The following is a 24,835-nucleotide window of genomic DNA, read 5'->3' as shown; positions in this document are numbered from 1 at the left end:
TGCATCAATGTGTCAATGCACTCACATTGAAAGTGTTATGAAACCTGAAAGCTCTCCAATATACCTCTGTGCACAGCTGCTGGCCTATGGTGGACATTTGCAGACAGCTCATTAGGGGTCCTTCAAGCAGCAATAGGGTCTGACACTGGTGGGGACATGGCCTCAAAATAAGGATTCAAAATGCAGTGCACATTTGTCTCCAGCAAAAACACCGTATTTGTATCTGCGGAAGCTAATATATCTCCGCGGATACAAATGGAAGAAAAATAAACTCGATGAAAGAGAGTAAGAACTTCCGCAGAGGAGAATGGAAGCAAAACGAGAAAACGGGAGCAAAAACTCCGCCTGTGCAGGAGTACCTATCTGCTTCCACTGAATGGAAGTGAAGTATTTGCTCCCATTGAGAAGGAAACAGATACTAGACCCTGGACTCAAATGCGGACCTTTTACTCTGCTCACAGCCACAAAAATAAGAAAAATCATCGGAATCAAACCCAAATGGAGAAAAACCATGGATTTGAGCAAAATTAGATGCCGAGGACCCTTGTCCAGCAACAACGACCCCTAACACCGCGGCTGTCCGCGAACGTCCACCATACTGGCCGGCCACCGTGGCCGTGTACCGCCCAGGATTCGTGCTTTCTGAGCTGAGAATGGGCAGATCCATTTGACAACAAACTTGTACTTGAATGGCAAGAATTTTCAGTGCTGCACCTCTTTGACGCACTCTCAGTACTAGTATCAAGAATGGTACACGAATGGTGACCTTTCACCTCTTCTCCCTTCCGTCACCTGCTGGCCTCCTCTCCGCCCGACACCTGCGTCTGAACCTACTGACAGCTGGATCTAGACTGCTTGCCAATGAGATAGAGAGTGACACGTCCGACCAATGCTGACATTAGTCACATCTCCCTACAGCTGATCCTGTATGCGATGGCTAATCCTCAAAAGCATGCAAGAAAGGCAAGTCGTCGGTGCCTGCCTGTGCACGGGCTAGAAAGCGATGCAGGAAGCTTGACAAGCGAACGTGTCTCTTCCCTCCCGTCGAGGTTTTTATGGAGGCATGTTCTCATCTCATCCTTGCCTAGCACAGATTACACACTTGACATGAACAGATGTGTACAAACCTCTCCCCCCTCGACCTGCTCCAAGTCATGTTACAACTCATTCTTGGTGTACTCATCTCTTCCGCCCAAGCATTAGATTGCTCTGGAGTGTTGCACGAAGTACCGCACCCGGCGCACCGGATTTCCCAGAAGATCTGTGTGAAGTGTGCCCCACTCTTCCGTGTTACTGTTGGTGCCCATATATGTACATAGCTTGGTGACGAAGTTGACCACTTTCAATTGTAGCCTGAATATGCGAATGTTCGAAACAGATTATTATGTTTGTCCTCTCTCCCAGTCCCCTCACGTAGCAACGTTGAATCCCCGGATTGTAGGTCTGTCCAGCGAAGAAGGGATCATCCCCGAACTTTGTGCGTAGGATGAGGTTTTGTAAGGCGTGTATGTAGGCGTCGTACGTCTGCCTGCCCGTATTTCGAGTCCTGCTGTTAGAGGGACTGACATACCCTACCAGATTTCTCCTTGAGAACAAGTTCGAGTTCCCTGTCCCAACCGAGGACCGCCCTATTCATCTCATGAGTCCAATGAGCGTATTCTTCTGCCGGTATTGCGAGAACCCTCTCATTTGGCCTTCCCTGCAAACACGAATGTGTTCATTTCAACTTTGATGCATGGATGTGGTCGACCTGTACAGTGTGATTCAGCTCCGTTGTGTCTGCTCCAATTATGAGTGCACCGTAAATCGCCCATCCAATGGAGGACATCGGTTTAGACGCCTTTCCCACATATCCTTGGGGGATCTCGTGCGCGGGGTGTCCGCTGAGAGGACCAGAGTTTACTTGCGCTGATGGGGTAATGATGTTTCTTCTTCTTGCGGGCGAGTACGCTAATCCCCTCCATACACAGATTAGGCATGCCATGGCTCCAAACGCAAAAAGACACCCCTCTGATTGATAAGCAATTTTCGGCTTTGAAGCTTATGACAGTAATAACGGCACAGGCGAATTTTCCATTAACATCCTGATCAGATACAATCTCCGCATGTAAATGTTCTACAAAGGGGAGTGACCCAAGCCTGCTCCTCAGTGCCTCCCGCCCGTAGGGGACTGCGGAGCCTTCTTCACCACCTTGATCAAGGGGGAGATCTGTGCGCGGCAAGCAGGGCAGGTCAACGGTTGACCAGCATTCGCCTGAGACTGTGCCCACTGCATGAGGCAAGTAGCATGAGCAGGGTGCGAAGCGCCGTTCGGGCAGTTCGTGTGCTTCGCGTTCGCCTCAAGGCAGATGATGCAGTCATCACGAACTTCCAGATCGAAGTCTTCGTCGTCAAAGCTGCGCTCCTCAATCGTGCTCTCCGAGTCGCGCATCTCGATCTCCATTTCCGACTCGATCTCTTCAAGGTCACGCTTTCCCTTAGCCGCCGGCTTGGGGTCCTTCTTCACCACCTTGATCAGCGGAGAGACCTGTGCACGGCAAGCAGGGCAGGTCAACGGCTGTCCAGAATTTGCCTGCGACTGTGCCCACTCGATGAGGCAGTTGGCATGAGCGGGGTGCGAAGCGCCGTTCGGGCAGTTCGTGTGCTTCGCGTTCGCCTCAAGGCAGATGATGCAGTCGTCACGAGCTTCCAGATCGAAGTCTTCGTTGTCAAAGCTGCGCTCCTCAATCGTGCTCTCCAAGTCGCGCATCTCGATCTCCATTTCCGACTCGATCTCTTCAAGGTCACGCTTCCCCTTCGTTGCTGGCTTAGGAGTCTTCTTCACCACCGTAATTAGGGGAGAGATCTGCGCCCTGCAAGCAGGACAAGTCAACGGATTCCCAGCGTCCTTCTGCGCCTGTGTCCACTTCATGAGACACTCGGCATGTCCGGGATGATCCTTGCCGTTTGGGCAGTTGGTGTACTTCGCGTTCGCCTCAAGGCAGATAAGGCAGTTGTCCCGAGCTTCCAGGCCAGAGTCCTCCTCAACAAACGCGCGAGCCAGAAGATCTTCAGACTTCGCTAGCCCGAATGCATTTGAACGCGCGTCAATCTGCGTGTCGCGCAGTGCGAGGTTCTCGGATCCACTGGTTTGTATGGGTAGTGCGTATGCAAGGGCGATGAAGGAGAGGGCTGCCAGGAGGAGTTTGAAGACTAATAAAGTACAATATCAGCAGCGTCACGGGGAAGTATTCATGACCGACATACGCTGCATCATATGAAAGTAGAGTTTTGTTGATTGGGAGGACGAAATATATTGTGACCTGCACTGAGGAATTTGGATGGGGTTGTGTTAGTTGTGTGGGCGACCGGCGCTGGAGAGATTGGACTGCTGTCGAGCGAGGTTTTATACCATTGCCCAGTCTTCGGGTGCTGGTATCCCAAAAGGCGAGATCGATGGTTCACGACCATTGTACAGCCGGAACATGTGAAGCAGACCCGGCGTTACCATCAACAAAAGCAACCGTTCATCGCCAAGTCTGCAAAGCGAGTCAGGACTTGTGTCGCCGTTTCACCGACAGTTGAAGACCTCAATGATTGGCGGTGAATGTGGAGATAATCAGCCTTGCAGTTTCTTTTAGGTTTGCCAAGCAAGTCGAGTCGGAAAAAAGGTGTTTGTGGCAGAGCACCCAAGCCATTGCGTTTGTAAGCGCAGGGAGAAATCGAACCATTTTAGGAGCAATTGATGAGCTAGGGTGTGTGTCATGAGTTTGCTGTGTCAGGTCCATGCGAATACCACGATGGAGGCAGAGCGCTCAAGGCCATGAACATAGGTCTTGTTCCGGTGCGGATGACTACTCATCGGCGGACCGCACAAGGTTGGGAGAAAGGGGGTTTGTGCTGAAACGAAACACGTGAATGAGGCGCCCAACTGTGGCGGTGCCGGCGTCAAAGTCTCGAAGTCTTAACAACTTTCCTCCCCTTTCCCCGCAACGATCGCTTTGCCTGGCTTCCCTGTACATGTGCTGCCCATGGTGCAACTTCGGATGGGTGCGGCTTCGAGAGTCCGATACTATGTTTGCTTTTTCTACAAAGCTGATGTCATTGCAGTTACATAGCCTCATCACGTTTATCTCCAAGGGCGTTCCAGTCTTCTCTGAGCATGTTTACAGGACCATGAAGACCTGGCCGCCGATACACCTGCGCCAACGATTCAAATGCGTTATCTGGCTTGAACATGATTGCGAAAACGCTGACCTTTTCACCCACTATTTGCGAGAGATTATCACCAGGTTGGCAACGCTATCTGTTCAAATAGCGACCAACAGCATCGAATGGGTATTGCTGGCAATGCTTCATTCTATTCCATAAAGGTCTGGACTTCATCTCCCTTGCGCTGGCTACAACTCCATTGGTTATGCGTCTTCGTCTTCCTTGACTTCTAATCTTCTTTTGCTCATGCAATTGGATCTACTCCACCCGTCTTGGGCCTGTCACCGCTTCGTCCATATGGATGACCTATGGGAAGTCTGCACAATTTAGTGTTTAGACGAGGAACATGATCCGAATGGCTCGGTCCTCCGGAAGGAACGACTCAACAGATACTCAGGGGTTGGTCCCAAATCTGCTGCATACCACCTTCGGCCTCACCAAGGGTCAACTGCGCGCCTCGCCTTGCCCGGGTGGGGTATATATAATCCTTTGGATCCGATCCAGAATGGTTTTCTACGGGATGACCTATGGCGCAAACTCACTTCGGACATATGTTCTTGATTCTTGCTTTTCTTGCGGGCGTCTTTGCCAGCATTGAAGTTCTTGACCTAGGGTCGTTGGAATGGACGCTCACCAATGCCGACCAATCCGTCCTAGTTCCAGGTGCTGTGCCCAGCGATGTTCATTTGGATCTATTTGCTGCTCAGGTCTTCGAAAACCCATATTATGGTTCAAACGACGTTAACCTACGCTGGATCGCCCTCGATAATTGGACATACTCCACAACACTTCCTGATCTCTCGACTTGGTCGACTTGCTACGATGAAGTGTACCTCATCTTCAACGGCCTCGATACATTCGCAACTGTCACGCTCGGTGAACTCTCTCTTGGCACTGTCAGCAATCAGTTCCGCCAATGGACCTTCAACATTCGCAACGCTTTGCAATCCGCAGCCAACAGTGGCAGCTCTCCTGTTCTCACAGTAGCTTTCACCAGCGCGGTGGTTCAAGCCAACTATCTGGCCAATCTTCCCGGGCAGGAGATCTTTCCAAATGCAAGCATCTCCTGGTTCGTTTCTGGAAACCGCATGTACATTAGAAAGAAACAATGCGACTTCGGTTGGGATTGGGTACGCCTCGTGTCCCCCGGCTGTACAACACTCTGATTATCTACAGGGTCCAGCATATGCGCCGCAGGGCGTCTGGCGTCCAGTATACATGGTTGGGCTCACGTCATTTACAATGAATGGGACAGTTCCTGCTGGTACTTCTGCATATGACGAGGTTACACCCAATGATTCTATGAACTTCACTTATGAGGTCTACGTACAGCCCACCAGCCTATACATTACTAACAATGCGACTGACATATACCGGTTTGGTCAAGTACCAAACCTTCCACCAGATCACTCTGCCCCTTGGATTGTGAACGTCTCACTCGATGTTTTGCCGAGCCCTGCTATTCCAAACAGCAGCCTTGCGATGATGATCGATATTGAAGGGGTGTGGAACAGCGGATGGCTGCAGACAAAGATCGTCAACACAAGCGTTACCGGATCGATGACAATTCCAAATGCCTCTGTCGAACTCTGGTGGCCTTGGAATCTTGGCAATCCCCGATTGTACAACATCACGGTAAAGCTCTCATATGACACCTTCAACCTAGCCACGACCTTCAAATGTCGAATCGGTTTCCGAACCATCGTCCTCAACATGGAGCCCATCCTTTCTAACAATACGCTAGGCATCACGCCGGGCGATGCCTGGCACTTCGAGATCAATGGGCATGATATGTATGCCAAAGGATCAAATTGGATTCCACCTGATGCATTCTGGCCTCGAGTCACTGAGGATCGATATCGCCAACTGTTGACAAGCGTTGTTGCTGGCAATCAGAATCCCCTGCGTGTTTGGGCTGGAGGAGCGTATCAAGATGATCTTTGTTACGGTAGGTTACTCTAATATTGAATGAGATGTAACGTGCTAATGCTCTCAAAGACATTGCCGACGAGATGGGCATCCTCATGTGGTCCGAATTTCAATTTTCCGACTCCCCTTACCCAGTCTGACTTCTTGGAGAATGTGGCCGCTGAAGTAACGTACAATGTCCGACGTATCAATCGACATCCATCTCTGGCATTATGGGCCGGGAATAACGAGCTGGAAACCTACTCTGTTCGCGTGGCAGAAACTACAGTGCCGATGAACGCTTCTCTGTACCAATCTCAATTTGAAAAGCTGTTCCTTGGAGTCATCCATCCCATTGTGAACGCCAACTCGCGAAGTATCAGCTGGATCACCTCCAGCACCACAAACGGCTATATCACCCTCAACCCATGGGTTCAGCGCTACCAGAACGTAACACCAGGCTACATTTACGGTGATTCGGAGCTCTATGACTATGACGTGACGCACTCCTTCAGCAACCAGTACTACCCTGTCTCGCGCTTCGTTAATGAGTTCACCTTTCACAGCATGCCAAGCGTATACACATGGTCTGAAGTCCTTAATCCGCGCGATGTAGTTCAACAGCAGCACAATTCTATCGCGGGAGCACCATAACCCCCCGGATGGCCTGACTCGCATCGGTGCGGGTGCGTACCAAGGACAGGGGCAAATGACGATGGGCGTGCAAGCCTACTATCCTGTTCCATCCTTATCCGATCCGTACGCGAATTTCTCCGCGTGGTGTTGGTCAACGCAGCTATTCCGGGCGGAGTTCATGGCCCGCGAGATCCATTTCTATCGACGTGGAAGTGGCCTGCCCAATCGTTGCCTGGGCAGTTTATATTGGCAGCTCGAAGACATCTGGCAGGCGCCTAGTTGGGCCGGGATCGAGTATTCGGGAAGATGGAAAGTTTTGCACTACGCTGCACGGAATGTGTATCAACCCGTCATCATTTCCCCTTTCTTCGTCAACAACACGCTCGAATTTGGGTTACCTCAGATATTATGGTCCCAGTCAACGGCACGGCATACTGGACATGGCACAGCTGGTCCGGAACTCAGATGACGTCGACCCAGTCCGGCAGCTTCGATGTTGGTCCGGTCAACAGCACGCTTGTTTATAGTGCCGGTAACGGGACTGATGTGCCCCTCTTGCCTAGCAATACTACGGGTGATAACGCGGTTCTGTCCCTCAAATTGACTGCCAGTGACGGGGAACAAACGTATACACACGAGAACTGGTTCTCACCGACTTACCTCAACGCCGCAAATCTCTCTGATCCGCAAATCAAGCTAACAACGAACTCCCGCTCTTCCTCATTCCTATCCTCCTCCGATCCCACATTCACAGTCTCGGCAAGAGGTGTCGCAGCCTGGGTATTCCTCGAACATCCAGAGGGCGTCCTGGGCTGGTTCTCAGAGAATGCGTTCCTGCTGATCCCAGGGCAAGATCGAGATATCACATTCAGCGTCTGGCCAGGAAGCGATAGTACTGAGGGCACATGGGCAGACGGGGTGACGGTCCGAAGGATGTGGAATAATATTTATATGTAAAAGAACGCCGAAGTCAATGTAGACGTGACATGAACACAAGTAAATTTCTGCCTTATGCAGATATAAGCGCCGAAAATCACGATAATTGGTCCCGTTGGCGCCTACTTATAAAGGGTCTTAATTTTTTTCCCCTTTTCCTCCACAAGTCTCCGTGGAGTGTTCACCTCTCATATACCACCTTCGTGACGTCCAAGATGCGCAAACAACTTGATCCCCGCCTGCCTACTTTGATCATCAACTGCGCGTTAACCAACCAGCGCTCACTGATAATACTTGTTGGCGACAAGTCCCGCGACCAAATCGTCAACCTTCATTTCTTACTCTCGCAAGCGCGCGTGAGTAGCCGACCCAACGTTTTGTGGTGCTACAAAAAGGATCTGGGATTTACATCCCACCGGAAGAAGCGAGAAGCAAAGATCAAGCGTGAGGTGAAGCAGGGTCGACGAGAGGCAAATGAGCAAAATCCGTTCGAGCTCTTCGTTACCCTCACGGACATTCGATACTGCTACTACAAGGAAACGCAAAAAGTTCTGGGCCAGACGTTTGGCATGCTAGTACTGCAGGACTTCGAAGCGCTTACTCCGAACTTGTGGGCGAGAACAGTAGAGACGGTCCAAGGAGGTGGTATGGTGGTCGTGCTGTTAAAGACAATGCGGAGTCTTCGACAGCTCTATACCATGACCATGGTGTGTTGTCATTCTTCGCTTTGCGATGATATGTTCTGATTTTATATCACAGGATGTCCATGCGCGTTACCGAAGAACTTCCTCTGGAACAGCTGTATCACGCTTCAACGAGCGATTTATCCTCTCCCTGGGCTCCTGCCCAACCACACTGGTCCTAGACGACGAGCTCAATGTACTCCCAATATCCTCTGTAAAGGACATCACCCCCCTCGACCCATCTTCAATACCTTCAACTTCCTCCGCTCAACTCCATTCATTGAAGGACTCGATATCAGACGAGTCGGAGAGTGTACGAGAGGTGGTGGATGTCTGCAAGACGGCCGATCAAGCACGAGGCCTACTCGCCGTCCTGCCTCATCTGGAGAAACATGAGCTAAACCACACAGTCTCGCTCACCTCTGCCCGTGGTCGAGGCAAGTCTTCACTTCTCGGCCTATCGCTTGCCCTTGCCCTCCATTTCGGGTTTTCGAACATCTTCGTCACGAGCCCGCACCCGAGCAACTTAAAAAGCTTGTTCGAATTCTTGTTCAAAGGCCTGGACAAGCTGGGGTGGGAAGAGCATTTGGATTATGACATTCGGGTCGCACTGCCACAACCTGGCGAGGAGCAAGGGGCCGGGAAGGATATTGTGCGTGTCGACCTGAAGAAGAAGGGAAGGCAGACCATCCAGGTCCGTATGCCCATCTCGCATGAGAGTATACGCTGACCGCAACATCCTAGTACATTCACCCTCGAGACGCGCACAAATTATCACAAGCTGAGCTTCTCGTCGTTGACGAAGCTGCAGCCATCCCATTACCCTTAGTCAAGGCACTTCTTGGCCCATACCTGGTCATTTTGAGCAGCACGATCAACGGGTATGAAGGAACTGGACGATCACTTTCTCTCAAGCTGATCGCTCAACTGCGTGAGAGCTCTCGTTTGTCCTTGTCACAGCAAGCCTCGGGAGATGACAAGGGGAGGTCAGCCGCGCTTATCGCTGGCGCATCCGCAAGAAAACTGCACGAGGTTACCCTTGACGAGCCAATCCGATATGCGTTGGGCGATCCAGTTGAAGCATATCTCTCCCGCCTACTACTGCTCAGCCCGCCCAACCCAAGTACTACCTCTGGCACACCCCATCCTCGTCAATGCAACCTCTATTGCATATCGCGCGATACGCTCTTCTCCTTCCATCCCGTCGCCGAGAAGTTCCTCGAGAGGTGCTGGGGTTTGTATGTGGCCGCACACTACAAGAATGCCCCAGACGATCTCATGCTCCTGAGCGATGCCCCCGCACAAAGGTTATTCGTGCTATGCAAAGAAATTCAGACCGATGCAACCACTTTGCCTGAGCCACTCTGTGTCATCCAGGTGGCGATGGAGGGTCGAATATCACGAGACGCTGTCATGGAGGGTCTACGAGGTGGTATCAGGGGAGGCGGGGACCTGATACCATGGCTCATCAGTCAGCAGTATCAGGACGATGGATTTGGAGGGTTGAGTGGAGCGAGAGTCGTCAGAATCGCCACACATCCAGAGTACAACAGTATGGGCTACGGTGCGCGCGCCTTGGATTTGCTGCGGTCTTTCTTTGGTGGAGAGCTGTTGAACTTGGAGGAAGCCGCACAGGAAGAACCACTGGAGATGAATCGTGATGTCAACGACATCGATGCCTCCACTTCACTACAGACTGACAAGCCCAGCTTACGACCTATCACCTCCCTTCCTCCCCTACTTCGCAAACTCACATCTCTGACACCAGAGCCTCTCGACTACCTCGGTGTGTCCTACGGATTAACCGCGCCTCTGCTCAAGTTCTGGAAGCGCGCGGGTTACGTCCCTCTGTATGTGCGTCAAACGGAGAATGAGTTGACTGGGGAGTGCACCTGCGTCATGCTGAAACCTCTCCGCAGCGATGGAGATGAATGGCTGGCCGAATTCGCACAAGATTATAGGAAGCGTTTCCTCAGCCTGCTCAGCTTCAAGTTCCGCGAATTTCCCAGTGTCATGTCCCTCTCCTTGCTCGAAGCAGTCAATTCAGGAGCAGCTGCGGTGAAAGAGAAACCACGGGAGCTGGACGCGCGCGAGCTGGTCATGCATCTGACACCGTTCGATATCAAACGACTCGAGTCTTATGCTTCAAACATGCTCGACTATCACGTCGTGCTGGACCTCATTCCCGTGTTATCCAATCTGTATTTCCTCCAGCGTGTGCCAGCTATTGGTCGACTGTCTGGCGTACAAGCAAGCATTCTTCTCTCAATTGGTCTTCAACGCAAAACCGTAGAGGAAATTGAGTCCGAACTAGGCCTTCCTGTGAACCAAGTCCTCGCACTGTTCATCAAAGTGATCCGCAAGCTTTGCACCCACTTCCAAGTCTTACAGAAAGCTGAAATTGGCGCCGATATCCCTGAGGAGCCGGTGATGCCTAAGATGAACGCGAAGGGGACGACGAATGGCAAAGAATGGAAAGCCCTGGAGAAGACCGTGGACGAGGAACTGGAAGAGGCTGCAGTGGAGGATGAGGAGACGAGGCGGAGAAAACAGGAACAGAGACAGATGATTGACAGTCTAGACCTGTCAAAGTGAGTGCGTCTCATTGATTGATACATCGAATAAGTATCCTCATGGTCCTGCAGGTATGCCATCAATGACGCCGCTCAAGACTGGTCAGCTGCGGAGAAGCAGGTGTCGGCGCTCACCAAGACGGGGGACAAGAAGGGCTTGTCAAGCCTCGTAAGCGTGAAAAGCACAGAAAACGCCAAGAAGAGGAAAGCCGAGGAGGAGACGAAGGGGAACGGAGAGGGGAAGAGGAAGAAAGATGGAAAGAAGGTGAAGAGGGTGTAGAGTGGTATAACCGTTGGCGTCGCCTGCATTTGTCGCAATATAATCTCAACACCTTTATCAGGGGTAATTCATCTACGCCCGAATACTGGGCGAGGATCTCCGATATGATCAACCCACTGGCATCTTCTAAGCATGCTCTTCCCCAGTAAATTTATGCGCAGTCAGGTGTCAGGAGCACAAGATTCCAAGTTCACGAAAAGGGGGTCAATAAGCTCATAAACTATCACCACCAATCTCCCCACCAATGGTTCTTGCCTGGGTTTTGTTGCTTCTCTTCTTTAATGCATTTTAGACAATAAGGAGTCTTGTGCTCCAACGTATGGTCTGTCACAGCCGACGTGCGATGGGTGACTGTCTATGTTGTTTGACAGGTAACCTTGTGCGCTCTCTCCTCTGCTTTACCGCAATGGATGCATTTGTCTCGAGTCTCAAGAAGCAAGATATCATCTTCCAAGGTGCGGGCCTTGCCACCAGAGGATGCGACGTTATCTGAACGCACTTCGATATTTGGTGTATGCTGGGCGAGTGCACCAACAATGGGGTGTTCCACCGGAAGTGGGTAGATGCCAATGACCAAGGCAGAAAAGACCAGGACGAGAAGTCGCGAAACTAGGATACTGTGTCAGGAAAGTCCGTTACGTTGACAGCGAATGACGTACGATGCATTACATATATTGTCAAAGTGATATCGTTCACGACTTGGTGGAGAGGTGACCAGCACTGAGGAATTTCAAAGCCTGCGCGAGGGACTAAAATCCCCCACTCTTCAGGTTGTATATAAGCCAGAAATTTGAATTTGCTTGATTCTTTAGCATTGTATTCATTCGTTTTTTCATATGTTTCAGCGTCTCTGTACCTCAGCCTCGCCGGAGGAGGGTTTCAGCATCGATCCTATATTATATTCTGTTCTCATCCGAACAGCCCTCATTACCCGCCGAATGGTGAAGAACCAAATGCCGAATATTTCACATGTATCCTACGTCCTGAATATGTTTCTCTCTGCTGCTCTTACCGTCCGGTAAATTATTATTGGCTTCTTGTTTGTCCCGCTTCCCACTGATTCAGCAACCTGTGCTGTTGTGAGAGTCGCAAAATCTGTATCAAGTAGTCAGAACCCAATTGTATTGGTAACTATGCTATTGTAGTTTGAAAAGGAGTATTGGAAAACCCTACGACGTGGATGCCGCCTGCTTATGGCAGGCTGACTAATATGATAGGACCGGTTCCCCCTTACAACGGTCCCATGTCGTCCGCACGACCCTCCCCCATCAACCACTCCACGCTATGCATCTCTCGAGCCCTCAATTTGCTTCTACACGTCCACAATCCCTCAGACGAGCAGCTTCTGTTCGGCCTAGTACGGTAGGAGTGGAGCCTGCCTGCCCAGAGGATACAGTGAAGAAGTTCAGGGAGTTTTATGGTGCGAGGGTGTGGAAAGAGGTTGCTGCTGTGTCGATGGGAAAGTAGATCCAGCCAGTATCGACTACGTTCGTTTTAGGTGAGTTTGCCCCGCTGCTCCTAACAACTACCACTAAACTCAGAACAGTCACGAGCACTTAGATCACCCTTGGTACATCGCCTCTCTCCCCAATGCAGCGCTTATCGGCGGGCGGGCGAACTTTTCCGGCGATCTCCAGTCATAGTTCAACATTGCAGGCCGCAAGTCTGTAATTATTGATTTCGAGCGGAATGGTCAGCCTGTGGGAGCGTACGAGCGTGGGGTGGATCTCCTAGGCGATGGGAGCGTCCTGCTGTGCTGTGCATGTAACTCTACGGACGAGAAAGCTGAAGGTGATGGATTGTTGGGTAGCATACATTGGTAACTAGCGCTCACTCAAACTACATGATAGGACAATCATTTACTTGTATGACCTGTTCATGCGAGTCTTGCCGCGAGGGGCAATGTCTCACCCGGTTCTACGTGTGGGCGCCATTAAGTATGTCTTTGTGGTTCTTTGTTTGGGCTTTCTCCCATTGCTCTATGTGGGCATCCTCCAACCTCTGGTGTTCGGCCTGCTCGCAATTTCGACACATCACAGCTGCAAGTGACGGGATAGATTTTGAAGAGGCAAGCAATTTAGCCCAACGATTGTCGATGCATTCGGGGTGTGACGGGTGGCCGTTTTTGCAGAGATAAAGATTGTGATCGATATCTGGTTTCTTGCAATAGACGCACTCGGGCGGATCTCGCTTCACGAGCGATGTATCTTCGTCGAAAGCGCGGTCGACAACATGTGAGTCTGAAGATGCCAAGATATCGGATCGTGCTTCGATGTACGGCGAGCGCTCGGCGATGGCGCTTGACAGGCGGTACTTCAATGGCAGCCCACAAGCGACTGTGGCAAGAGCAAGTGTTGCGAAGAGCAATTTCAAGACTAGGATCATATGTTAGGAAGTTCAGTCCCGTGACAGGAAACCTGACCGTACATTGCATTGGTTAAAACAAGATAGGTGTTGTACTGTGGTGAAATGATAGGGAGGACATGACCTGCACGGAGAAGAGCTAAGGATATGTGCGAACGGCGCTTGGTGGATTACTGTACAAGTCATCCGCTCTGGTCTTATATAAGTTTCTTCATCAAACGCTACCGTGTGTTCTGGTCGTTGGTAATGTTTTATTCATTGTATGATTTGTCACGGCAGCTCTACTGGTATATATTGTCAACCAAGGTCCAGTAACCAGTCTGGCGGGGACATGACACGTACTGTATTGTAGTCAAGTAGATGTTCGGACTCGGCAGCCCATACACGTCTTGCCCTCTGTTTCATGTTGTTGGTCGATAGATATGATCGATCAACCCTCAGACAAACAGCTCCTGTTTAGTTTCAATATGGGAAGGAAGATTCCCATGTTCAGGGCGGAATACAGTACTTGTTGTTACTAGACATCGAAGGCAGTGCTTGGCCAGTGTTTATTCAGATGATCTTCCATGTCCACCCTTGCCCGCCACGTAGAGCATGTGTTCACACACCCAAATGACTCACCGACATCTGTTTGAATACTTCCTGAACGTGTCTATGTCTGCGGTCCTCACGATTGACATATTATTGGTTCACCAACTCATGCCGTCCCCGACGAACACATCACTCCCTATCTCTATCAACCACGCACGTTATGTACATCTCAAGCCCTCATTTTGCTTCTACAACGTCCATGGTCCCTCGGGCAAGCGGCTTCTGTTTGACCTTGGAGTGTGATGGAACTGGCATGCAGTGAAGGAGTTTAGGGGGCTTTATGGTACGAGGGTGTGGAAGGACGTGCGGCTTGCCGATGGGAGGGTAGAGCCAGCCAGCATCGACTACGTTCTCTTCCCGTGAGTTTGCTCCGCTGCTCCTATTGACTGCCACTAAGCTCAGAACAGTCACGAGCACTGGGATTACGCTGGGTACATCGCCCCTGTGCCCAATGCAGCACCAATCGGCGAATACCTTTGCCGCCGACTTCAGGTCGCAGTCGAACATTACAAGCTGCAAGCCTGTCCCCGGTTTCGAATGGCATGGGCGGACTGTGGGGGATAGATCCAGCCAGGACCAACTATGTTGTTCCCTTCTGGTGAGTTACAATGCTCCTATCGACTACCACTAAGATCAGAATAGCCACGAACACCGTGATCACACTTGTTACATTGCTCCTTCCGATGGAGCGCTTATCTGCGAGCGTATTACTAAGTTTGCCGATAACCTCAATCGTAGTTGGGCACTGGATGGTGCAGGCCGCTGATCGTGATCAGGGATGGTCAATCTGCAGGAGCCGAGGAACGTGATGGACTTCTTTGGGGAAAGAAGCATGTCGTTGTGTCATAGGCCCGGGATGCGTCGACTTTTTTGCAGGAAGAGGAAGCCGAAGCTGATGAATTTGTAGATAATACACAAAAAATATCTCTCTCCTCGTGGACTGCGTGATCTAGCACAACCCGTATGCCGGCCCTACCCGTGCCAGGACGTTGCTGGACGTGCGCATTTGGATGCGAGGCCAAGAGAGCCGTACGGGGCTCCTTTGATTTGTGTTAGGCTAGCCCAGGCAGCTCGCATGCTTGGCAGGGGTGGCAGTCGAAGTGTAACACGTGACCCTTGATGCAGGAATAAAGAGGGCGGTTTCGATTTGGGTCCAGGCAGTTGACGCACCGGATCGGATTTGGGTGAGAATGCGTCTGCGGCTGCTGCTGCGGCTGCTGCGTCACTGGCGTGTGGATATCCGCAGGTAGATGCAAGGGTTGGGAATGCACATTGGGATCCACGCGCGCATTTGAATGCAAGGCCCCGTTTAATGTGTTGGTGTTGGGGTATGGCTAGGTCAGCCTCCGCGCATCCTGGGCAGGGAGTACCACCCCTTAGTAACTCTCCCCATGCGCACTCATTGTGTAACACGTGACCCAGGTGGCACGTATAATCAGGAGGATAAGGTTGCTGGCATATGCCGCACAATTTCGGATCTCGATTCACGCCTGGATAAGAATGCTGCCCGGTCTCGGCCTCCGCGCATTTTTTACACATCGCTCCAGGTGGGTAGGTAGATCCTGAGGAAGGGGGAGTATATTCGTGGAGACGTTCCATGATGCACTTGGTGTGTGACGGGTGGCCGTTCTTGCAGAAATGAAGACCAACCAGGGGATGCCCAGGTTCGTTGCAATGGACGCACTTGGACGGATCTCGCTTCACGAGCGATGTATCTTCGTCGAAAGCGCGGTCGACAACATGTGAGTCTGAAGATGCCAAGATATCGGATCGTGCTTCGATGTACGGCGAGCGCTCGGCGATGGCGCTTGACAGGCGGTACTTCAATGGCAGCCCACAAGCGACTGTGGCAAGAGCAAGTGTTGCGAAGAGCAAGTGTTGCGAAGAGCAATTTCAAGACTAGGACCATATGTTAGCAAGTTCAGTCGCGTGACAGGAAACCTGACCGTACATTGCATTGGTTAAAACAAGATAGGTGTTGTACTGTGGTGAAATGATAGGGAGGACGTGACCTGCACGGCGAAGAGTTGCGGATATGTTGCGACCGGCGCTTCGAGTTGGTGGCTCACAAACCATCAGCTTTGTTCTTATATAGGTTCAATCAGCAAAGGCTGCGGTGCAGGAGGGATTGGGGATGACCTTGTCATGGCTGTTCTGTTAGTATATATTGTTATAATTAAGCGAGGTGGCGTCTTCAATGGCAGCCCACAAGCGACTGTGGCAAGAGCAAGTGTTGGGAAGAGCGGTATCAACTTTTTGTTCTAATCGAAGGAGGGCGGTGTTGTCCCCCCCCATGAGACATGTCGGACACCTATGAGACATGTCGGAGCGTGGTGTCCGTAGGATCGTCGCAGTTGAGGGCTTCTCTGGCTCCGTGACCCGGAAGCAAAAAGTTACAATCCCTCACTTCATCTTGCACTCGAACGACAAGGGACGATATACACCGGCCACGACAGTACTGTCTCCTTCTCTTCAGTCAAACTTGAAAAAAATGGCTGCATACGACCTCACACAGCGGATGATCCCCTATCTGGATCGGCATCTGGCCATCCCATTACTTGCACATTTGAGCGAGACACACCTTTTCCCGGCAAAGCAGCTCCAGGAGGCACAGTATGAGCTCGCGAGGCGGACGAACATGGTGGACTATTCTGTTACTCTGTTCGAGCAGTTGCACCCAGATGAAGAAGTTCCCGAAGGTGCGCCTGAGAGCCTGTCTGGCAACAATTGCGTGCTGATGTATATCCAGAGTTTACTGCGAAGCGGAGTAACATCGAGACCACCAATGACCGACTACAAAAAGAGGCTCAGGTTGTTCTGGAAGTGATTGAGAACCGTGATGTTGCGCAGGCCATGCGACAGGACAAGATGCAGAATTTGACTTACCTACGAGAAAAGCACAACGTGTGTTCAACCTTTTTTCGTTCCGCGAGCGCTTAACTGAACGGACCCCTCCAGCTGATGCCCGAGCAAATCAACGCACTGTATCATTTTGGCCAGTTCCAGTACACGTACGGAAACTACAGCGGTGCCGCGCAGTTCCTGTATCATTTCCTCGTACTCTCCACGGACCCAGAACTCAATCTCTCCGCCCAATGGGGCAAGCTCGCGTCCGATATCCTCTCCGGTAGTGACTGGCAGACCGCAAAAGAGGAGCTCGACCGGATGCGGGAAGCTATCGATAACCGCGCCTCACCGCTTGTGTCGAACTCTGCCTCCGGTGTGGGTATCGACAGCGCGAGCTCCCAAGCGCTCGGCCAGCTGCAGAGCAGGACGTGGTACCTCCACTGGAGCCTGTTCGTCTACTTCAACCACCCCGAGGGCCGCCACGCCCTGCTTGAAGTCTTCCTCTCCCCCGCATACCTCAACACGATTCAGACGTCCTGCCCTTGGATCCTGCGCTATCTCGCCGCTGCGTCCGTCATCTCACGGAAGACCGCAACGAGCGGAAGAATCCGGCACTCGGTAAAGGAGGTCGTCCGTGTGATCCAGATGGAGAACTATCAGTATCACGACCCCATCACGGACTTCCTCAAGATGCTCTATGTCGACTTTGACTTCGAAGCTGCTCAACGGGAGTTGGGAGAAGCAGAACGCCTGATTGAGAACGACGTCTTTCTACAGAACTTCAAGGATGAGTTCTTGGATAACGCGCGTTACTTTATCTCAGAGGCATACTGCAGGATACATAGGCAGATCGATATTGCGTACGTATTCTAGTCAGCATTCTCACCACGTATCGGTAAGCTGACGCGCGCTCAGTGACCTCTCAGCTCGCCTGAACCTCTCTCGGGAAGAAGGCGAAAAATGGATCGTAAACCTGATCCGCGACACACGCATGGGCGCAGATGCCAAGATCGACCTCTCGAGGAACATAATCGTGATCGAAAAGCCTTTCCCGCCTGTGTATCAGAGCGTGATCGAGCGCACGCGCGGGCTGAGTTTCAGGACTCAGGCTTTGGGGGTGGCGATGCAGAGGCGGGCACAGGGGGAAGGGGCCCAACAGGGTAAAGAGGGTGGGGAGAGGAGGGGAAGGGGCGAGAGGGGTGAGAGGAGGGAGAGGAGACCCCAACCACAGGAGGGTAGAGAGACGGAGCAGGTCGTCCCCCCGACCCCGGCACCGGTTGAGGTTGCCTAGAGGATTGGTGTACTCGGTGTAATGGGATGATTTGCTGCTTTGGGTTGCGTGTGCTAACACCTCGATCTCTGGTCCTGGAGTGACAAGTTCCTTAGGATTGACTTCCGCATGTGTTCTCCACGGATGGCGAGAATAAACTTCAGCCGCACAAATTACAGGTAGGAAGAAGCAGGCTTATCAGTCCTGCCTTTAATCGGTTCTCTAAGTTCAGTAACAATTGAAGGTCGAGTCCGATCTGTTAGATCGCAGTCACATGCTGCAACGATGCGATATAGAAATGCCCGAATAAACAAAGTGCTGTGTGATGAACACAGTCGGAGGAGTAATTGAGCGAAACACCCCCAAAACAGGCTCATCGTCAAAGCGGAAGACCGACCCCGGCGGGGCCAGGACCTGAATTGCACACACTGAGCCAAACACCGGATACCCTCTGAGTTATTCATATACTTGTGAGGGGCTCAATGCCAGAATTCGACAGTTTACAATGATATAGGCAATGACAATATCTTCACTTTGTCACTCGGCACACTTTCGTTTTCACAAGTCCCTGCCAAAATCATCATTCTTCTCATCATCCCGTACGCAAAATATGATTTCATCACTCGGCACAACCTCTTCACAAGCTATTGTTTTACTCCATCTCGTAGTTGTCTGTACACTGTGCGTCAGTCACTATCCACCTGCACCGACTTGTCGATCGTGGACTGGAACAAAGTGCCTGTGACCCTTCTATTCACGGAGCACCCACACGTCGCCGCTGTCCAACGTGGACTGCTGGTAATACGAGATGTATATGAAGGAGCGGAGCACACGTTCGTCGTTCCCTGACGCTAGAGGAATAGCGTTGAGTTGTGAAACAGGTTCGAGAGAGGAGATGATTAGAAGAAATAGGAGGGAAATATGCAGATTACTACAGTGAGCGTGTAGAAGACCGTGTGAAGTTGCAGTGTGGTACTTACTTCGGTTATGATGAGCACCGAAGAGGTCAGCATCCTCTGTCAGATCAATAGATGATCAATGAAACGGCCGTCCCTTTCTATACAACACCTGTGACAACGTGTCTGTTGCCCTGTTCCCGTGTAGCGCGGCCCCAATCGCGATTCTATTTTCAGACTCAGACTGTCGGCGTTATGCGTCTTACCTCTTTGAGTCAAAGCGGACGTTTCTTCCTTCTGTGGCCCGGCCTCCCCGTTACGACAATGGGCGCGTGCATCGCCCTAACCCCTCGTCCCTGGCAACACGACAAAAGGGTGTGGTGCGGTCTACGTGGGGTTGGACTGCGGGAGAGGTGAGGGGTGGGTTGGGGCAGAAGAAGTACTGCATGCGTTGTGCTTGACTGTTATTGGATGACAAGAAAGGGGAAATAAATGATATTAATAGATGAGGGGAGAAGGGAGAAAGACCGGTGTTGGTTGGTGGGAAAATGAGGCGCATACATGCATACATGCATACACGCATACATCATCCGCTCCATCACCGTCGCGACTCTCACACGCTACGAGCAATAAATAGCACAGCAAACCCCTTCACCGAAAGGCAATAAAACCCCTTCCACCATCCTCACCTCCTCCTCACATCTTGACCTCCAACCATCACACGCATATACCGAAACATGGGATTCCTCTCCACTGTCCCCGCCACAGAACGCCTCGAGGCTCACCCAGACCACGAGCACTACATCTCCTCCACCGTCTATGGCAGCGCTCTCGCTGCAGAAGAGATCCCAAGGTTCGAGATGGCAGAGGAGGAGATGCCTGCCAGGGTCGCAGCACGTTTCGTCCATGACGAGCTTCTCATGGTATGTCCCCGTCCTCGCGTCGCGTTCAGCTTTTCGAGGGGGGCACGTCCCTGTCACTTCCACGTCCCCCTGGATCCTCATGATGTACCCATGCCTCAACCGGTGCAGAGCTGACACTTCATGGGTAGGATGGTAACCCCGCGCTCAACCTGGCATCCTTCGTGGTACGTTTCCGTCTGGAGATCAGGTCACTACATGCTGAGAGAATGTAGACCACGTACATGGAGGAAGAGGCCGAGAAGCTCATGGTAGAGAGTATGCGCACCCCTCACTTCCATCTCCAACTTCTGACCTCTTGTCAGACCTGAGCAAGAACTTCATCGATCTCGAGGAGTACCCCGCGTTGGGGGAGATCGAGTCTCGCTGCGTGAACATGATCGCTCGGCTATTCAACGCCCCACTGGACAACAAGGACGCTGAGGCGGTCGGTGTGAGCACAATCGGAAGCAGCGAGGCGATCATCTTGAGTTGCTTGGCCGCGAAGAAGAGGTGGCAGAGTACGTTGTTCTATTGATATGCGGATCAGGAAGACTAACGATGTCGTTTTTCTTAGACCTTCGCAAGGCCGCCGGTAAGAGCACCGAGCACCCCAACATTGTCATGAACGCTGCGGTCCAGGTCTGCTGGGAGAAAGCAGCCCGCTACCTCGAAGTGGAGGAGAAGTACTGGTACTGCTCGCAGGGCAAATATCTTGCCGACCCGAAGGAGATGATCGACCTCGTCGACGAGAACACCATCCTCGTGTGCGGTATCCTTGGGAGCACCTATACCGGAGGGTATGAGAACATCGCCGAGATTAGCAAGCTGTTGGAGGTCAAGAACAAGCAGCTTGGGACGGACGTATGGATTCATGTTGACGGTTGGTCCCTCTTTTCTTGTTCTCATGTTGCACAGCGCTGATAACCGCCTTTGTGTCTGAAAATAGCCGCCTCGGGAGGGTTCGTCGCACCCTTCACCAACCCCAACCTGCTCTGGGACTTCCGCGTACCCCGCGTGTGCAGTATCAACGCCTCAGGTCACAAGTATGGGCTGTCATACGCCGGCGTGGGCTGGGCCGTGTGGAGGAATACGAATTTCCTCCCCAAGGAAATCCTGTTCACCGTCAACTATCTCGGAGCGTGAGTCGTCCTTCCTCATGACTGGTTTTCCGAATTGGGCGCCCCAGCACACTGCGTTCCTTAGGAAAAGCAATGTCGCTGTTGTTCTGGCGACGTGATTGTTCTGTTCGGCTCCTGCGGCGAGCCCTCCTTGTTTTCTTTTTCTTTTCATTCACTGGCTTGATGTTGACTGCGTGCTTCCGATTTCTCGGAAAACAGGCCCCAAGTGTCGTTCACCCTCAACTTCTCAAAATCTGCGGTCCAGGTCATCGGCCAATGTGAGTGCTCCCTCATCTCCGAGTATCTTCCGCCCCGCTCTGCCGGGGCGGGAAACGCCCGCTGAGTAAGAGCCATCAACTGACGTTCCCACGCCGTTTGAACAGACTACCAGTTCCTCCGTCTGGGCAAGGGAGGGTACAGGGCTATCATGACTAACGTACGTCCGAGCCTCATGTCTTTCGCCCCTTCCAAATCAGTTACACCTCGTGCTCCTCTCTCCTCCCATGCTATCCTGTCTCATCATCCCAATCCCGAACTGATACTAACATTTATGCGCATTTCCGTAAACAGCTCCAGAAGACCGCAGACTACCTCGCCGAGGAGGTCGTCCGTATTCAGGACGGAACCATGTTCGAGCTCATGTGCGAGATGAGGGGTAAGGGCCTCCCACTCGTTGCGTGGCGCATCAAGGCGGACAAGCATTATGACGGTACGTCCCATCTTAGACGGCTTATTGTTGGCCACTTGTGGCTGGCAGACAGTTTCCGTATGGAGCGCGGACCCCTGACTCTTTCTTGTTCTGTTTGACAGAGTTCGCTATCGCAAGGCATCTGAGGAGCCGCGGGTGGATCGTTCCGGCGTACACGATGGTACGTCCTTCTATCTGTCATTTCCCTGCTCGGGCCCCATCGAACGTGCCAATTTCTGGGCTTGGGCGTGTATCGAGGAACCACTGTTCAGCATGCTAACTCTTTTGCTCTCCTGTGTTTTCAGGCGCCCCACGCAGAACAAACCAAGCTGCTGCGCGTTGTCGTACGTGAGGACTTCTCGCGCCATCGGTGCGAAGTCTTTGTGCGCGACCTCAAGGACGCCATCGACTTCCTGGACAAGACCCCCAGCGAGATCATCCAACATCTGGCTAATGCCTCCAAGAACAACGCGAAGCAGTCCCACAAGAGCGCAAAGGTCAAGCACCACCACGAGCATGACAGCCTTCAGGCGAAGCATGGCAAGACCCATGGCGTATGCTGAACGCCCCCGCATGAGACGAGAGCATTCTCCGAGCAGAACGCCATGTTGGAGTATACTGATGAGGAGATGATATTGCACCTGATTTTGGTTTGTTTTTGTATACATGTTGGAACACTCAGAACGCGGTACGCCGCGGACAAGCCTCACTAGTCCCGAAACCTTTGAATCCCGAATATCGAATCGAGTAGCAGAAGAGAAGCAACCCCATTTGAATCAATGGACATTTGTTCTTCTCATGTTTCTTTCCTATCGTCCGTCGTCGACCAGTCAGGCCCCTTCCTCCGGCATGTTCACGTCATGCGCACGCGCGCACTCGGTAATGAACCACGGTAGCCGAGGCAGGAACAGATTATACCTGTCCAGTTGTTCCGCCAATGCAGTATGTTCGACCATTCTCATTTCCTTACCCTGAGTCCACTCGGCCATCTCTGACCGGCCCTGTGCGAGAACGTGATCATGGCCCAACCGGTCATAATGCCGCTTTGATTACGACGGGATACGCCGGTTCGGACCCTATCGGTTGTCCGTTCCTTCATCACGAACTTCCCCTGCCCCTGCGATTCGGCCTTCCTTGCGAGAACAGGCACGTGTCTGATTTATCATCCGTCGGACGGGGCTCAACTACCCAGTTTGGCAGGTGTTTTGTGCGCACTTTCGCCAGGTGACGGAACGGGTTTGCGCAGCCTTGCTTGATGTACGCGATCAACGCGTAACAGCTTTCAGAGTCAGCGGCGGCCCCTCCCCAGCGCGGAGTTTTCAGGCCAGTGCACAAGCCAGTGCTATTGCCAGTCACGCAACAACAATCGTCGCGTGATCGCTCGTTGTGGTAGCTAGTCCAGTGCAGCCCGAAGCATGCCGTGCACCATGCCCGAACTTCTGGCCATATTGTTGCATACCCGGAGATCGTTCCGTCCCAATCCTAGAGGCAGAATCTTGCCAGGGGCTCAGTTTGGGGCCCGTGATGCCATCCACCGCCGACGAGGGATCAGATGGCGCTGCCAGAGTGGAAAAGAAGCATATGTCTCGGGAGTCTTGGGCGTATCTGCTTGTCCCACGCCCATCCGTTCTTGCGTTGAACTCTTACTGTGATTGGGCCCCGTTCCCTTTGTAGTCCAGGGTCCGGAGTTGTCCCCGGACTTCCCCTGAACATGGCTGATGTCAACCTGACATTGAGATATCCGAGTCTGTCAACCGACGCCGGTATTCAATGTCTCGCGCATCCCGGCTCGGAAGTCTGCGCCGCATGGAGAAGGTCCCTGTTTAACGCCCAACAAGCTCTCCAAACCAGCATGCTCGTCATGCATGTGTTTATTCATCTACTTCTACTACAGATCATTTTCGCCAAGGGTCTTTCTGTCCCGAACAACATGCCCTTCCAGCCCTCCACATCAGACTGTGGTCTGGACGTCCATCTTGAAGAATACTGTGGACGCCGCCGGAACTGGTTTCTCCAAGAAGGCCGCGCTCATGTGCTCTGGTGTGAGCCCGAGGCCGAGGATTGTCTCCAACAAGTATTTCATCTCCCTACCCTTATATTCCCGGTATCCACGACGAAGGTAAGGACCAAGGCTAGGCCCCATTGAGCTGTCAATGACCACAATGAGAATGGTGAACCCAAGATAGGCAAAGCTCGTGCATCCTCACCGAGTGTTCACTGTCGTAATCTTCATTCCCATCTGAGCAGCTTCATGCTCAACATACGTCATCATAGTCTTGCCAATTCCCAGGGACCTCCATTCGGGATATAGAAACATTCCAGCAACCTCTCCCCGATCGACGCCATTTGCCAAGCTTTCGTCATGAATTGAATAGATGTTGAGGGCGCACATGCCTATTGCTGTGTCATCCTTGAACGCTGTCCATTGAATGCGACGCCCTGATCGAAAGCGGTTAGATACAATTCTCCATAGGAACCCTAATGCTGACCTTCCTTGATCTCGATGATCCATTCGTCGATAAGCTCCACGTCCCAGCCACATGCTATCCGCATCTTCCTGAGCTCCTCGACGGCTGCCGGAGGTGCAGGCACCAGAAAGGGACAGAGAGTGAAGCCCAGCCCGCTTGCCGTCTTGAGATGCGTCACATTCTTGGACCAACGAGCACTGATAGAATACACCGGGTCTATGTCTTTGAAGTGGTTGGTGATGACGACATAAAAAGGGACGCGAAATGAATTGTACGTACAGGGTCCCTGGGGAGAGCTATCAGACGCGTGCGCCGCAAGAGGGAGGGCGTGGGGCATGGTCGGGTGAGCAGGGGCTAAAGAGGCGACAGGTGAGTTGACGTGGTCTTTATATACAGTGCTTCCGTGCGTTAGGCGCGTTGTGGTTCGCGGGTTTTCGGATCGAGCCGCCATGCAAGAGCTTAACGTGGTCCCTTCCAATGAACG

At 52.1% G+C, this 24,835-nt stretch overlaps 9 protein-coding genes across 9 annotated transcripts; 4 read left to right on the top strand and 5 right to left on the bottom strand.

Moving 5' to 3' along the window:
- Positions 1 to 2,051: 2,051 nt before the first annotated feature.
- Positions 2,052 to 2,479, bottom strand: DACRYDRAFT_24359 (uncharacterized protein). The gene has a single exon (XM_040773654.1). It carries the CDS (start codon positions 2,441 to 2,443, stop codon positions 2,147 to 2,149), a length of 297 nt encoding a protein of 98 aa, XP_040625712.1. The 5' UTR covers positions 2,444 to 2,479; the 3' UTR covers positions 2,052 to 2,146.
- A 2,239-nt stretch (positions 2,480 to 4,718) lies between these two features.
- On the top strand, positions 4,719 to 7,692 carry DACRYDRAFT_90865 (glycoside hydrolase; the record flags this gene model as incomplete). The annotated part of the gene is made up of 6 exons (XM_040776978.1): positions 4,719 to 5,321; positions 5,368 to 6,139; positions 6,165 to 6,166; positions 6,256 to 6,693; positions 6,716 to 7,105; positions 7,216 to 7,692. The coding sequence occupies 6 exons, from the start codon at positions 4,719 to 4,721 to the stop codon at positions 7,690 to 7,692; spliced, it is 2,682 nt and encodes an 893-aa protein (XP_040625711.1).
- Positions 7,693 to 7,845: 153 nt separating this feature from the next.
- On the top strand, positions 7,846 to 11,257 carry DACRYDRAFT_96505 (N-acetyltransferase Nat10). The gene is made up of 4 exons (XM_040777380.1): positions 7,846 to 8,378; positions 8,431 to 9,048; positions 9,099 to 10,945; positions 11,000 to 11,257. The coding sequence occupies exons 1-4, from the start codon at positions 7,887 to 7,889 to the stop codon at positions 11,205 to 11,207; spliced, it is 3,165 nt and encodes a 1,054-aa protein (XP_040625710.1). The 5' UTR covers positions 7,846 to 7,886; the 3' UTR covers positions 11,208 to 11,257.
- A 1,867-nt stretch (positions 11,258 to 13,124) lies between these two features.
- DACRYDRAFT_17958 (uncharacterized protein) lies at positions 13,125 to 13,592 on the bottom strand (the record flags this gene model as incomplete). Its single annotated transcript, XM_040771320.1, has 1 exon — positions 13,125 to 13,592. The coding sequence occupies one exon, from the start codon at positions 13,590 to 13,592 to the stop codon at positions 13,125 to 13,127; it is 468 nt and encodes a 155-aa protein (XP_040625709.1).
- Positions 13,593 to 14,228: 636 nt separating this feature from the next.
- On the bottom strand, positions 14,229 to 14,993 carry DACRYDRAFT_24356 (uncharacterized protein). Its single transcript, XM_040773653.1, has 3 exons — positions 14,805 to 14,993; positions 14,570 to 14,760; positions 14,229 to 14,521 (listed from the first exon to the last, which is right to left on the bottom strand). The coding sequence occupies exons 2-3, from the start codon at positions 14,667 to 14,669 to the stop codon at positions 14,340 to 14,342; spliced, it is 282 nt and encodes a 93-aa protein (XP_040625708.1). The 5' UTR covers positions 14,670 to 14,760; positions 14,805 to 14,993; the 3' UTR covers positions 14,229 to 14,339.
- A 121-nt stretch (positions 14,994 to 15,114) lies between these two features.
- On the bottom strand, positions 15,115 to 16,243 carry DACRYDRAFT_96503 (uncharacterized protein). Its single transcript, XM_040777379.1, has 2 exons — positions 16,114 to 16,243; positions 15,115 to 16,061 (listed from the first exon to the last, which is right to left on the bottom strand). Exon 2 carries the CDS (start codon positions 15,759 to 15,761, stop codon positions 15,135 to 15,137), a length of 627 nt encoding a protein of 208 aa, XP_040625707.1. The 5' UTR covers positions 15,762 to 16,061; positions 16,114 to 16,243; the 3' UTR covers positions 15,115 to 15,134.
- A 355-nt stretch (positions 16,244 to 16,598) lies between these two features.
- DACRYDRAFT_83372 (eukaryotic translation initiation factor 3 subunit 6) lies at positions 16,599 to 18,300 on the top strand (the record flags this gene model as incomplete). The annotated part of the gene is made up of 4 exons (XM_040776623.1): positions 16,599 to 16,861; positions 16,912 to 17,066; positions 17,121 to 17,869; positions 17,925 to 18,300. Exons 1-4 carry the CDS (start codon positions 16,654 to 16,656, stop codon positions 18,298 to 18,300), a joined length of 1,488 nt encoding a protein of 495 aa, XP_040625706.1. The 5' UTR covers positions 16,599 to 16,653.
- A 1,612-nt stretch (positions 18,301 to 19,912) lies between these two features.
- Positions 19,913 to 22,617, top strand: DACRYDRAFT_118578 (glutamic acid decarboxylase; the record flags this gene model as incomplete). Its single annotated transcript, XM_040770610.1, has 11 exons — positions 19,913 to 20,098; positions 20,227 to 20,262; positions 20,311 to 20,353; positions 20,401 to 20,595; positions 20,652 to 20,957; positions 21,024 to 21,216; positions 21,415 to 21,473; positions 21,579 to 21,631; positions 21,766 to 21,904; positions 22,006 to 22,064; positions 22,189 to 22,617. The coding sequence occupies 11 exons, from the start codon at positions 19,913 to 19,915 to the stop codon at positions 22,444 to 22,446; spliced, it is 1,527 nt and encodes a 508-aa protein (XP_040625705.1). The 3' UTR covers positions 22,447 to 22,617.
- Positions 22,618 to 23,834: 1,217 nt separating this feature from the next.
- Positions 23,835 to 24,688, bottom strand: DACRYDRAFT_17955 (uncharacterized protein; the record flags this gene model as incomplete). The annotated part of the gene is made up of 3 exons (XM_040771319.1): positions 23,835 to 24,030; positions 24,091 to 24,322; positions 24,373 to 24,688. 3 exons carry the CDS (start codon positions 24,686 to 24,688, stop codon positions 23,835 to 23,837), a joined length of 744 nt encoding a protein of 247 aa, XP_040625704.1.
- Between the last annotated feature and the right edge of the window lie 147 nt (positions 24,689 to 24,835).

This window comes from Dacryopinax primogenitus, assembly GCF_000292625.1.
Source record: "Dacryopinax primogenitus strain DJM-731 SS1 chromosome Unknown DACRYscaffold_18, whole genome shotgun sequence".
NCBI lineage: Eukaryota > Fungi > Basidiomycota > Dacrymycetes > Dacrymycetales > Dacrymycetaceae > Dacryopinax > Dacryopinax primogenitus.
This window is presented reverse-complemented; position numbering and strand designations above follow the sequence as displayed.